This window comes from Pseudorca crassidens, chromosome 11 (genome assembly GCF_039906515.1).
Source record: "Pseudorca crassidens isolate mPseCra1 chromosome 11, mPseCra1.hap1, whole genome shotgun sequence".
In the NCBI taxonomy this organism is placed as follows: domain Eukaryota; kingdom Metazoa; phylum Chordata; class Mammalia; order Artiodactyla; family Delphinidae; genus Pseudorca; species Pseudorca crassidens.
Genome location: NC_090306.1, coordinates 38,211,270 through 38,225,733, shown reverse-complemented (window position 1 = coordinate 38,225,733; position 14,464 = coordinate 38,211,270). Strand labels below are relative to the sequence as shown.

Below are 14,464 nucleotides of genomic sequence, written 5' to 3'. Positions count from 1 at the left end.
CAGTGAGCATAACGAATATGAAATTCAGTCATGTTGTGTGTATTTGAGTTTTTTACCTTGTTCCTTTTTCTGACTACCTTTTGGCTGCGTTGGGTCTTCCTTGCTGTGCGCGGCTTTTCTCTAGTTGTGGTGAGCGGGGTCAACTCTTCGTTGCGGTGCATGGGCTTCTCATTGCAGTGGCTTCTCTTGTTGCGGAGCACAGGCTCAAGGCGCGTGGGCTTCAGTAGTTGTGGCACGTGGCTCGGTAGTTGTGGTTCGCGGGCTCTAGAGCGCAGGCTCAGTAGTTGTGGCTCATGGGCTTAGTTGCTCCACGGCATGTGGGATCTTCCCGGACCAGGGCTCAAACCCATGTCCCCTGCATTGGCAGGTGGATTCTTAACCACTGTGCCACCAGAGAAGCCCCATGTTTTTAAATAAGTAAGAGAAATGCAAAATTATCAGCCAAAATACCAGTTACGTGATTGAGTAGTAAAGGTTATTCTTTGTGTTCCGGAAAGAATATGCTTTTAGGATTGTATAACTGCACAAAGATGAAGTCTGTTGGCTAATTAAGTGTACCTCAACTTCTTGTTTCATCTCTTCTACATTAACAGCAGTTTGTCTAATAATATCCAACTTGAGTTGGTTGCCTTGGTAATTGAGTCCTTTTTTTTTTTTTAGATATACCATGCAAACACAATATTTAGTTAGTTAGTTAGTTATTATCATTATTTATTTATTTATTTTTGGCTGCGCTGGGTCTTTGTCGCGGTGTGTGGGCTTCTCTAGTTGTGGCATGAGGGTTCCAGAGTGCGTGGGCTCTGTAGTTTGTGACACGAGGGCTCTCTTGTTGAGGCATGCAAGCTTGGTAGTTGTGGTGGGGGCTTAGTTGCTCTGCGGCATATGGGATCTTAGTTCCCCGACCAGGGATCGAACATGTGTCTCTTACATTGGAAGGCGGATTCTTAACCACTGGACCACCAGGGAAGTCCTTTAAGAGTCCTTCTTGATTTTAGTTGGGTCTTCTCTTTTCTGGGCAGCGTTAAAAAGAATCAAAGTAGTGTAATACTCAATAGCATGTTTTAGACTGATTGTAATGTTGATATCCTGAGTCTGTTTTTACAGATCCAGGTCCCAGTCATAAAAGTAAATTTAAAATATGATCAAATATTTTTCCGAAGGCTGTTTCACGTATCTTTTTTTTTTCCCTTTCATTGCACAGGTGGTTCTTCCAGTGCTTGGATACAATATTCAGTACCCAAAGAACAAACTAGGGAAGTGGTACCAGGAAGTACTCAGCAGAGATGGACTACAGACATGTAGATTTAAAATACCTACTCTGAAACTGAATGTTCCAGGATGCTATAGAAAGATTTTGAAACATCCCTGTAATCTCTCATACCAACTAATAGAAGACCATGATATTGATGTCATGAAGGAAGGTTCCCACATCGATGAAGCAACTTTATCTCTTTTGATCTCTTTTGATCTTGACGCTTCGTGTTATGCTACCGTTTGTCTGAGGGAAATAATGAAGCATGACTTTTAAAACTGATCCCCTTAATATAATCGTGTATGTGCCACTTTTTAAAGGAAAAGGAGCTAAAGTTTCTTGGGCATCTACCATGTGCTAGGAGCATTATAACTGTTATCTCCTTTAATTACACAACATCCTGATGAAGTAGGAATTTGATACTAACATTCCAGAGGACGGATAGCTAGTAAGTGGCAGCATCTGAGTTGAAGACTCCAAAGCCTTTGTTCTTTCTATTATCTAATATCTCGGTGACCTTTAGTCTGTGCTATAAAAGTTAGTCTTTCTGGACTGTTAGGAGCATATAATACTGCAGGATGACATTAAAGAAGATAACATTAAAGAAAAACATTTTTGGAGTAATGTTTATATCCTCAAGCTCCTTGCTTAGAATGTAGATGAAACTAGGTTGTAATGAAAACAGGGTTGGAAAGATAGATGAAGCATTTTGTTAATTATTGCCATTCTCTCCTATTTTTGAAATTATTGATCAGAACAGTACATTAGGAAAACATAATCCCTCTATTTATGATAGCTACCCCAGGGTAGTTTACCCCTTTATGAGGTAAATAATCTTTGATGAAGATTGAAATAAAATTTTTCCTACAGTTTCTTTATCTTGACATATATTGACCCTCCACTTTTTTGTTATTTTTGTTCTATCATCTAAAACATAAATTTTTAGAGTCAGGCTGATCTGTGCTCAGACTCCAGCTCTGACACGTACTAGTGACTGAGCGTTATTGATTCTTTTGGGGCTCATCTAAGGAATCAAGATAGCACCAGTCTCATAAGCAGCAAACAATAGAATTATCTCCACCTTTTTACGTTGCTGGAGGAAGAAATACATTTTACCCATTTCGAAAATTCTGTATTTGTTGGTTTAACTACCCCACATCACAAACTATCCTTATCTACTTTACGTCAGGTACATTTGGGGGGAAATGGGATATACTGATTGGGAAAATCTGAGCATTCTTTTATTGCTGGTAGCACTACATAATGACTTAAAAAGCTGTCAAGAGTATTATATATTAGTAATGTGGCACTTTTATATACTTAAGTCAGTCAAACCATTTTGGGTATATTAGCATAAGGAAATAAAATTCCAAAGAAGGAAAAAAACTGTTTGCAATGCAAAATTTGCTTAGTGCAGTATTCCTATATATATAGAAAGAAATTAGAAACAGTTTGGAAGTCCAGCATTAGCTAACTAAAAGTAAAATGAGATGTAACAACTTGATGGCAAAACATTTAGTTATTAAAGTTGATGATGAAGGTTTTAGGTATGTGAGAAAATGTTGCCCCACAAAACCACGTATATATATATTTAACCATATATATAAAACACAAATGCAGTATATACACTGCATGCAGCTTTTACACAGGAGAGGCACTTTAGCATAGTGATTAAAAGCTTAGATACTGGGGACAGACTCCCCTAGTTTGAAGCTTGCCTCTGCCACTTAGAGCAGTGTGGCCTTGGACAAGTTGTTCAAGCTTTGTGGGTTTCAGTTTCAACATCTATAAAACAGGGATGATAATAAACCTACTTCTTAGGATTATTGTGATGATTTGCCGAGTTAATATATGTAAAGCAGCTTAGAAACGTGCCTAGCATTTAGTGATTGTTAAATCAATGTCCACAGATGCAAGTTAGGAAGGGAACAGAAAAAAATGAAAATGCCATTCTGTTAAGATCGTAGAATGTTTGGAATTTTTTTAATACTAGAAAGTTCCTCTTTTGTCTTTATATATTTTAATAATAAACAAATTCAGGACACAAAACTTTCAGATTGTGGTACCATGGATTTTAAAAATTACTTTTATTGCCTTAATATTTTATCGAAAATGAAATGATGCTATATTAAATAGTAAAAAAATTTAGAAATGATGTTTTAACTTTATTTTATATGATAAATTATATCCTATAAATGTAATCAGAAAGTGAATTACTAAATAATTAAATCCCAGTTTTCTTTTAATCATTGGGTAGCAATTAGAAAATACGAAATCATTAAAAATGTGCCGTCATTGATAGTATTTTCTTTGCCTGTAGATGGCACTATAATTTTAGGTATCTTTCTAATTTATTTATTTAGTACTTTGGCCCTGTGTAAAGAAAGGTATCACTAAAGTTATTTCAGGTCACCATAAAATGTATTCAGATACTGTTCATGTGAAAAATTATTTTATATACTAATAATATTTGCCACGTTAATTTTTTTTTTTTTTCAGTAAGGACTTGAATAGACTTTGGACCAAATGATGAGCAGTCACCTAAGTTTTTGCAGTTTTTCTGGAGCATTTCAGGCTTTCAGAAGAAGAATCTTTGGATTAGCTTTAATTTTCAGCGTTGCATTTGAAACTGAGCAATAGTGCCTCAGGATTACTAAGGTAAAACAAATGGAGGTCTTTTTATTAAGATAAAAACACTTGGACTTTTGTAAGTTGTAATAAACTGAAGTCATATGCAACTTTGATCCAAGTAACATTTTTTCTGAGTGTTGTGCCACTCCTCTCATTGTAATCCATGTACCCACCCTGTAGGTGGGTAGTGTTTTACCTGTTTTTGCAAATGAGAAAATATTTGAGTGGTTTACTGACCTATTCAAGGTCAAACAAGATGCTATTTGGGAACTTGATTATGCTTCCTAGAGCAGTACTGCTTTCATCTACCTAATACTTGCCTTCTGAAAACAAAATTTTTGGTTAATAATTTCTATTTCTACCAACTTATTTCTTGATATCGATTAATAGGCATATTGGAGCAGGTCTTGAGAGAAACGAGATTCCTTTTGAAGTTTTGAAACCAAAATAAAAGCAAAGGAGATCGTTTAGGAAATTTCCAAAGCATTTTGCGGTATTTTCCAGGACATTTTGGGACTTGTAACTCAATGATGGGCAACATCATTATAGGTTATAGAGGGTTACTTTAGATGATACCTGGTACAGTATTAAATATCATTGAAAAAGTACAGTGAGAGGATTGTTTACCCCCCCCATACTCTTTTAATCTGTTAATCAACCATTCTGTTTAAGACAAGGAGAAAGCTGGCTGAAATGAGTTTACATATGTCACTTGCTGGATTTACCTTTTTAACAGAGATTGTGCAGGCCTGAGGCTCAGGAATACCAGCAAGCAACAATATCTAACTAGAATTTCATAATACTGCTTTGTTTTATTGAGTTTATTTTTCTAGTTACCTTTTTTATGGCAAATAATCTTGGTTTTCAACTTATGTGATGTTTCTTGCAAAAATAAATTTTAAAATGAGGAACTCAGTGTAAAGGTAATAAGGAACTACTAGTATAGATATAACAGTAATTATGACAGCAGTACATGAATGATTGAAGTTTGGGAAATAGTGAGAGTGCCTGAACTCAGAGAGTGCCTCTACCACTGCAGTAGGGTGTCCCTTTAGTAACCCACTGAATTTCTCTGTTGTGATCTCAGGTGTGAAGTAATGTTAGTAATCATTTTTCAGTCCAGGACTGTACTGCATCAAACAAAATAATGAAAAATACACAAATGCAAGATACTATGAACACAAGTACTAATGATCACATGCCATATCTTAAAATTTCACTGATAGGGATTTTCTTTTAGAAAATCTTATGAAACACCAAGAACAGTGCCCAGCACCTAGTAAATTCTCGGTAAGTGTCAGCTTGTGTTATTATAGTTAATATTACTTTACTGTACTCTCTGATGAAAGTTTTACAGTTGAATGGTTAATGAATTTCCCTTGAGATCTGATCTGACTCTATCTTAGCATAAAGTAATTACAGTTCAGCACACTTTTATTTATTTTTTTGTAAGTGGAAAGAACTACGTATTTCTAAATCTGGGAATTCAGCAGTTCATTCAAATTTAGATCTTTAAGAACTATCTAGGTCAGTGTGCCTCAATATTTTCCACCTGGGAACTACCCTTAAGAGACCAAGAAGAAACGAAGCTGCATATAACAGTGCAGAATTTTCTTGTGTTAATGTCAGGATAGGAGAAGAGGTTGGAGGGAGACATAGGGAGTAAGAGAAATAGGACTTTTCATTTTTTTCTTTATTTACTTCTGAAATGTTTGGGTATTTAAATAAGAATACATTTGTATATTAATTTTGCAATTAATTAAAGAATACTGAAGCTTCAGAGAGGGTAAGGTAAGGGAACTGATGGATTATGATTGCATTTTTTTGAGAATGGTTCTGGTGGGTCATGCCAACATATTGCCAGAGAGAGAAATTTCTGCATTGTACATTTTAACAGTACTAATGGCAGTTAATATAAGTAAGGTTTAGTACCTGTGCTATGGATTTTGCTTTCAGATTCAGAAAGATTCTTACAAATAGCTTGATGTCTCATGGTACTGTTTTAATCTTTTTTTTTCTAAGCCCTTCTGCTTTACATATTTCTGATAAGCCACAAAGCAATGCCAAATATATGACATAATAATCCACAGACATTTGAGTGCCCCTAAGTTAAAGGCACTCTGTAAGATGCTATGGGGAAAGACAAACAGATAATATCCCTGACTTTGAGGGATTAACAGTGTTATGTCCTTGAAGATACCATTTTATTTGAAATGCCGTCTGGAAAAAGAGTATACAGACCACTAGATGGCGAAGGGAAAAACAAGCAGCGTCTTTGCATTTCACTTACGGCTCACTGTATGACGAATAATAGGTTTCTTGACCTCTCAGCACCTCATTCTGAATCTTTAAGTGATACCTATATTAGCATCTCCACGCATTTTGAGATCTCCTCTTAAAATATGCTTTGAAGTATTCAGTCTAAATGCTTCTTTCTCGAAAGCTATAGTTTAAAGAATGGGAAATGGTGTTAGCAGAGTTAATCTTGTGTAATTTCAGTGTGGGTTGTCAGGAATACCTTTAAGTAAAGAAAATGACTCTAATCTTCTTAAGCAATTCGTTTTCTCAGCAACTGGGAGGCAGGAGCTAATTTACTCTGCCTGTGTACACAGGCCTGTCTTATTAAAGGAAAATTTTACTCATGGAGAGAAGTCACAATACCCATGAAATTATTTATATTTAGACATTGGAAAATGTGGCAAAATATAAGAAACATTAAATTGTCTTTTCTGTATCAGTTTCCTTCCTAAATACCCAACTCAATTACCAATATTTTCTGTTACAAAGAGGAAATTTAATCATGGAGTTGAAACAAGAGCTATTTGGTTGTTTTTAAAGGGAGGAGAACAAAGAGCTGGTCACTCACTCCTTAGCTGAGGGTGTTTGAGCAGCAAGATGGGTGGAGAGTGGAGAGGGTTAGGGACTTAGTTCTTTATGCTTTGATTCCAAGTCACCCTTTTCTGATAAGCCTTACTGGCATTTTCTTAGACTGGTTATGTCAGGATTCTGAAGCTTTCACTACAATAGGGTGTTAATCTTAGCTGATTATTGTTCCCATCCCCACCCCTGGTCATAAAGGACCAGTGTTCTTTTCTGGAAAGGGAAGATGAAGACTCTTTCTATAAATAATCTTTATAGTTTCTTTAGGTTATAATAAAATCTGGTGGTTTTTTTTTTTGCATATGATTTTCAAAAGGAAACTAATTTTTCCATAAAATACCTTAAGGGAAATCTAATCGATTTTATGGTATATAAATAATAGCAATGCACTTTTCACATTTAGGAACCAATAGAAGAACGAGGAAGCAGTTATTCTGAATTCAAAGAACATTCTTCCAAGGCATTGAAAGAGAAAACTTTAATTTCAAAGTGAAGCATTTGATGGTTGTGTTTTTAATGTACATATTCTCTCTCGTTTTGATTGTTGTGATAATTTTCTAACTGACCGCCCCCATTCTTCACTCTAACTGGTCTATCTTTGTATATATACTCATGTCAGTTACCGCTCCCCCCCCCCACCAAAAAAAAAAGTAGAAATCTGATCCTGTCATTGTGTTGAGACCATATAACATTTCAGGGGCTTCCCAGTACCTATGGAATGAAAGTCCAGATTCCTAAACACAGCACATGTAGACATGTACAGCATGGTTTCAGATTATCTTCCAAATGTCATCTGCCTCTTACTCTCTAATACATACCTTCTGGTTAAGTTCTGTTTGCTCCTTGCCAAATATAGCAAGTTTTCCCATGTTTTGTACCTCAACCTCCCATTCTCCATGGCAGAAAGTCCTCTCTGTTTAGGTAAAATAAATGCCTTGTCTGTGAAATCTGTGTTCTCGTAACACTCATACTGTTCATATCATGTTATACTTATTTGATTGAATATCTGGCTCATCTACTACTAACTATTTAAGGGCATTCTTCTTTATACCTCAGGTACCCATCAGTGCCTGACATGTAGTAGGCTTAAAAATGCTGAATGAATACCACAAACACACCTTAGTAAAGTTACTTGGTAAATATATGTATCTCAGGAAAGTTCTAAAATAGCCTTTTACCCTCACAGAAAGTTTAGAGTATTAGAATTGGAACTCATTATAATGCCTTTCCACTTTTACATGAATTGCCAAAATAATTTTAATGGTTTCATCTTTGTCATCACTACCTGAAAAATGCCTACTTTTGATTTAAATATTAAATGCATTGTAGAATTTCACTTAACAACTCAGAACAAGCTGTCAGGGAATATAACCATTCTCATGTTACAAATGAAGATTCTAGGGCTTGAAGAGGTTAAGTAGCGCTTACCCTAGGTTGCAAAGAGAGTTTACCCTAGCTCTTTTTGTTTTCAAGGCCCATGGTGATAACTACTTTGCTCTGCTGATTCCTAATGCAAAATGCCTCAGTTCACTTTGGTTAACTAGTCATTATTTAATTTCTGCCCATCTCTGAATTTACCTGTATATTTCTAGTACTTTATGACATTAAGGCAACCTGGGGGAAGACTCACTAAGTGACAAAATGATAATGGCTGTTAATCATTGAGCACTATGTGCTTAGCATTTTACATCTTACCAATAAGCACTTACCTATGGGATAAGTACCATTACTTTTATTTTATAGATGAGGACACAGAGATAGAGTACAATTAAGAACCTTGAGAAGGGTGAAACACGGAGCCAGAGCTGAAACTCAGATGCTTTTTCTTACAGAATCCAGAGACTCTTAAGCCATGAACTTGGTTTGAAATTAAGTGGTAGTGACTCCAGTCATGTCACAGAGCCAACACAAATGTTCTCTTGAGCAAGTTGCATTCATCCCAGGTTTCCCATACATGTTCAAAGACAGTAAGCAGCACAGAAAAAAAAAAAGCAAGGCATCATGAATAAGTGTCAGCAAAAACAAAAGACAATATAAATAGACCTGCAGGACTTCAGAATAATAGACATGGACTTCATGTTAACTATTTTTAAAGAAGTAAGAGATGACCTTGAAAATCTGCAGGGAACAAGAAGCTACAACACAATCTAGTATATTTGAAAAAGAACCAGCAGACTTTCTAGAAGTGAAAATGTAGTAATCAAAACTTAAAACTCATGAGTTTAATAACATTACACAAAATTGAAAGCAAATTAGTAAGTTGGGCCCAAAAAAATCCAGAAAGGAGCAATGAGATTTAAAAAAATTACAGAGATGAGACACGGAGGATAGAGTGAGAAAATTCAAAATACATTTAATTAGAATCTGAAGGAAAGGAGAAAGAATAAGGTAAAGGCAATAGTTGAACAGATAGTGGCTGAGAGTTATCTGGAACTAATAAGACACTAAAATACAGATTTCAGAAGTCCAATGAATCCCCAGTAGTGTAAATAATAATAAAGCCAGATTGAGATACATCATAGTGAATATGCAGCACATCAGTAATAAAAAGAAAAATCTTAAAAGCAGCTGGGTAAAGATTATTCTCAGGGTGTGTGATAGCTTACTCTCCAGAGCAACAATGGAATATAATGAAATAATTGAGAAAGTTTACAGCTAAGTACTGACTCTCACCAGAGGAAATTAGAACAAAAACAAGCTTCAGGCAGAAGGTAGAGGATCTCAAATCAAAAGCCTAAGGTGGAGGAATGAATGATGAACAGGAAAAGTGGTAAATATGTGGCTAAATATAAACAAACATTTTCTTGATAAAATGATAATATCCGCAATATCTTGTGGGTTAAATAAGGATGATAAATTAAAACATAGCACCTGGGAGGGGACTAAAAGGGGTTAATGATCTAAGGTGGTATTAGCTGTAAAAAAGGGTAAACATTGATTAATTTTAATCTTTGATAAATTGGAATGGTGTGGTATAATATCTAATACTAAAAGAATGAAAACGGTTATAACATCCAAACTTGGTGCAGGATGATTGCTCTAACAATGTGTTCCCTACAGGTTAGAGTTTTGTGATTAGTTTGATATACTTGATAACAGACATTTGATTCAATACAAGAATCATTTCCATTGTCATGAAAAATTTTAACATTGAATATTTCAAGAAGAATAGGAAGAGTTAGCTTCTTCAAACATAATTTGTAAATTTTGTGTTGTAAATTTTGAATGATTGTAAAAAAAAGATTTAAAATTTTTCCCACAAAATTTTATGCAGTTATGTATATATAGTATTTACTATTTTCTAGGCATTGTCACAAACACTTATTCTCTTAATGATAAGTTTTGACCAGGAGGTGTGCAGATGTTGCTATTTCACACACAAAATCCATGATTAAAACATTATGGTCAGAGAAGCAAGCTCAAATTTCTTATTAAAATTTTGAAAATACTTTATTTTGAAACTTCATATGTATTCAGTATTTAATATCTTCCATAGTAGGTATGTTTTATTTTTCTTATCATAATTATATAAAAGCAATATTGTTTTTCACTAACTCATACCCCTGAATTCTTTCCAGCCTACATTAGTGTGATACAAATATCATTTTCTGCATGTGAGGGAAGAGGCTGGAGAACACTACATTATATAGAGCCAGATAGAGTGGAGGAGAGTATGATCATTCTGCATTCTGCATTTTTAAGACTATATTAAAAACAAAAAAATATTAGAAAATACATGCATAATAAATATGACTACTCATATTTATTTCCTTGTGTGTTTCTCCTTTACTTTTCTTTCTTTTTTGTTCATGCCCCCATGCTCTCAGTCTGCATTTGACAACTGGCTTGATCAGTTCCATAGCCACAAAAAGTCATAAGTAGTTGGCTTCATAAAATACTTCTGTGACCTTTGTACTGATGGTTTCTAGTGTTCCCAGAAGAAAACTCACTAGGAGCCAGCCTTCAACTTCAATGCCTACTCTAATTTCACAGTGAAATATATCCTTGTACTTATAACCCCCTCCTTGCTCATCTAACTCTGCTAGGTATTCTTCTCCATGTTTTAATGCTCCAAGGAAAACTGGGGGGCTATCTTAGAATTTTCTCTGCCTATTTCTGGAGTGTTAGAATGCTTATTTTTATCATACAGTCACTTTCTAGGTGACAAATCAAGTAAAGTATTTTGGCAATCAGCTTAATTGCTCTAGTAATTGCAGTGGAATATAATTTCTCCTAATAGGAGCTATTAGGAAATATTCCACATGTGTTTAATAAGACAAATTAGAGAACTTAACGTTTAAATCCTTGGTTACTGTTTTTATAATTGAGTTTAATGTCATCCAAGAGACAATAAGTCTTATAAGTCTTAAACTTAGGTCTCTGGTCTAAACACCTTCAGGTGACTTGTGATATGAATGTGGTTGTGCAAGTGGGCTTTTACCCCTTTTCCTGAATGGAAATCATATAAGAGCAATAAGGAAAACAGCATTTTTTTTTAAACCAGCAAACAATATGATAAGCAAATTTTAAGTGCATGTAAGAACTGCCAAGAGCAGCTGAGACCTGAAAAAGGTTGCATGGTAGGATGTGGGGAAAAAAGTGGCAAGAGGGTTCAGTAACAGCAGATCTCAGAAGCAGCAAGAAAGGCTTTTCCTAAATATGACAGGTCTACCCTGAAGAGAAAATTTTGGTAGGTAAGGCTGGTGGCAAAAACACTGCCAAACGTGGTTTGAGGCCAAACGAAGCATCTCAAATAATGATGTTGTATTTGTAGGAAACAGAAGAGAGCATCTTTGAGTTATAAATCATGGAAGATTATCCTGGCCTCTCCCGCCTAACCAAGAACCTCCTGCAAATAGCTGGCCCAGGAAAATTCAAGTCATTCAACAATGAGTAGCAAAGGAAACTGGCACACTCTCAACACAAAGATAAACATGTGGGGAAAAAAGATAAAGTTGTGGAAAAGAGCAGCAAAATTTACCAACAGCCTGCAAAAAGGTGACCATGAAGATAAAAATTGTGACACGCTTTTATTTTATTTTTTGGTAAAGAAATCACTTCTGTGAAAGAAGACAAAGAAATGGAAGAAGAAAGAAAACGTAGGAAATATAACACAAGATAAAGGAGGGAGGAGAGGAAACCTGAGACAGCAGATTTCAAGAAAGGTGCAGAAGACAGAACCATCAGAGAAATGAAGATGAAATTGAAGCAAGCACAAAAAGCAGTAGACAATGAGAATACAAGGGACGAAAAAGGTAAGGAGAACGAAGTTGAACTCTCCTAAATATTTGAAGATTTAAACACACACACACACACACACACACACACAAGAAATCACAAAATATTAATGGTTAGGATGTAAAAGGATATAAAAGACCTTTGTGTTTGTGGAAACAAGAAAATCTGGGACAAAATAAAAATTATACTTTTCTATGGAATTATAAAATAGTCTTGGATGCAAGGAAGGCATGATGGACTGAGTACTGGGGTGAGATGAGTTCTTCATAGTTAGCAGAGAACCATGTTAGCTTCCATATCTGAGGGTAGATAAACACACCCTAACTAAAACTGGGCCAGTTGCAAAGCAACTCAACTCCTAGAGAGAATCAGAATAAACAGCTTTCCTTTCCAACAGCCAAATTAGGAAGACACTTGTACTGTTTGGGAAATAATTAAAATAATACTGATCCTTTATGCTTAATGTTGGCAATGAAATTTAAAACAATAAAACATTCAATGAAGCAAGAAAATGTGATCCATAATGAAGAGTAAACTTAATAGTGAAATATAGAACAGTTTCTCTTAAGATCAGAAAACAGGCAATGATGTCTGCACTCATCAATTCTGTTAGAGGTTCTAGCCACTAGGGTAAAGCAAGGAAAAGAAATTAAATGCATAAAGTTCGGAAAGGAAAAATTAAATTTTTATCTTTGGAAGACAATGTGATTTTATACATAGAAAATACAAAGGAATCTACAAGAAGAACAAAACAAACAGCTGGAACTAATAAATGATTTTAGCCAGTTCACAAACTACAAAGTCAATGTACAAAAGTCAACTTTATTTCTATATAATAGGGATGAATAATTGAACAATGGTATTTTAAAAACAATACTATTTACAATAGCATAAAACATGAAATATTTAGGAACATACTTAACAAAAGCTTACATGTCCTCTATACCATTGACACTAAAACATTTCTGGGAGAAGGAAAAAAAAAAAACCTAAGAAAATTGAGACGGATATGCTGTTCATTGCCTGGAAGACTCAATATTGTTAAGATGTCAGTTCACCCCAAATCGGTATGTATATTTAATTAAATAACAAAACACAGCCAACTGTTTGTGTGAAAAATGGTACAAATGACTTGGAAAACTATTTAGCAGTTTTTCATATATTTAAACATACCCTACCATATGACTCAGCAATCCTATTCCTAAGTATTTATTTATCAAAGGTTAATGAAAAATACATCCACAAAAAATGTACAAAATGTTGTACAAAAATGTTCACAGTGACTTTATTTATTTATTTCAGCAACTGGAAACCACCCAAACGTCTATAAAAGGAAAATGGATGAAGAGATGGTGGTGTATTCAGGCAATAAAAGAAAAAATTTAAGATACATGCAACGGCATGATGAATATCAAAAATATTGTATTGCATGAGGGAAGCCAGGAACAAAAAGAGGACATGTGCTGTGATTCCATTTATATGAAATTCAAAAAAGGCAAAATAAATTGTGGTAATAAAAATCAGAACGGTTGTTGCTTCAGTGTGTATGTGTGTACGGTGGGGGCAGAAGCAAGGGGAGTTGGATCTAAGGGCCGGAGGGGAAATTTTTGGGTGAAGGAAATATTCTACGTCTTGTTTGGGATGGGGTAAATAGATTTATAAATTTGTTAAAACTTGTTAGACTGTGTACACTTAAGATCTGTATATTTCACTGTAGGTAGATTATACTTGAATAAAATATTATAACGCGTCTGTGGTAGCCATGGAACTCTTTCACTCAAATATTCCTTCAAAAATGACCCTGCGGGGCTTCCCTGGTGGCTCAGTGGTTCAGAGTCCGCCTGCCGATGCAGGGGACACAGGATCGTGCCCTGGTCCGGGAAGATCCCACAAGCCGAGCGGCTGGGCCTGTGAGCCATGACCGCTGAGCCTGCGCGTCTGGAGCCTGTGCTCCGCAACGGGAGAGGCCACAACAGTGAGAGGCCCGCGTACCGCCAAAAAAAAAAAAAAAAAAAAAATGACCCTGCCATATGGCGTGCTGTTAGCCTATAACCTCCAGCTGTAGCGTCTTCAGAATGTGCTGCAGCACTGGAGCTGACATGTTCTCTCTGCAACTCCAGCCAGTGGCTTGTTATGACATGGGTAGCAGAGCCTGGACGTTCTGCCCAAGGAGAGACCCCTCAATGGGCTGTCTTTGCTCTAGAGCTCTTGCTCCAGACTGGCCATAATGTTTTCAGAGCTGCACTAGTCTGAGGCTCTTGCTACCCAGCTGTCCTTGCTTCCTCCTCTCTTTTCTCAAGTTTCCCACCCATACCAGGGTCCAAATGCTTTTCCATCCTCCTTCTGCTTCGTCTCGCCTTTAGTTTCACAGGCATTATTCTTAGTGATCTCTTGCATGTCTAACTCCATCTTGGCTTTGGACACAAACTTTCAATTAGAAAATAATCTGGGATAGAAATGAGA

The 14,464-nt window shown here is 35.8% G+C and overlaps 1 protein-coding gene across 18 annotated transcripts in view; it reads left to right on the top strand.

Annotated features, from left to right (window-relative positions):
• Positions 1-13,527, top strand: part of PUS7L (pseudouridine synthase 7 like) — a 39,061-nt gene extending 25,534 nt beyond the window's left edge. For 12 of the 18 annotated variants that reach the window (XM_067696243.1, XM_067696254.1, XM_067696253.1 and 9 more), the window contains 3 exons: positions 1,202-3,910; positions 11,538-12,018; positions 13,304-13,527. In XM_067696243.1, the coding sequence (XP_067552344.1) occupies positions 1,202-1,528 (327 nt within the window). In that variant the 3' untranslated portion in view covers positions 1,529-3,910; positions 11,538-12,018; positions 13,304-13,527. Of the gene's footprint in view, positions 1-1,201; positions 3,911-7,166; positions 12,019-13,303 lie in introns of all 18 variants that reach the window. The other 6 variants (XM_067696251.1, XM_067696242.1, XM_067696241.1 and 3 more) reach the window with 6 other exon arrangements.
• The last annotated feature ends 937 nt before the right edge of the window (positions 13,528-14,464 follow it).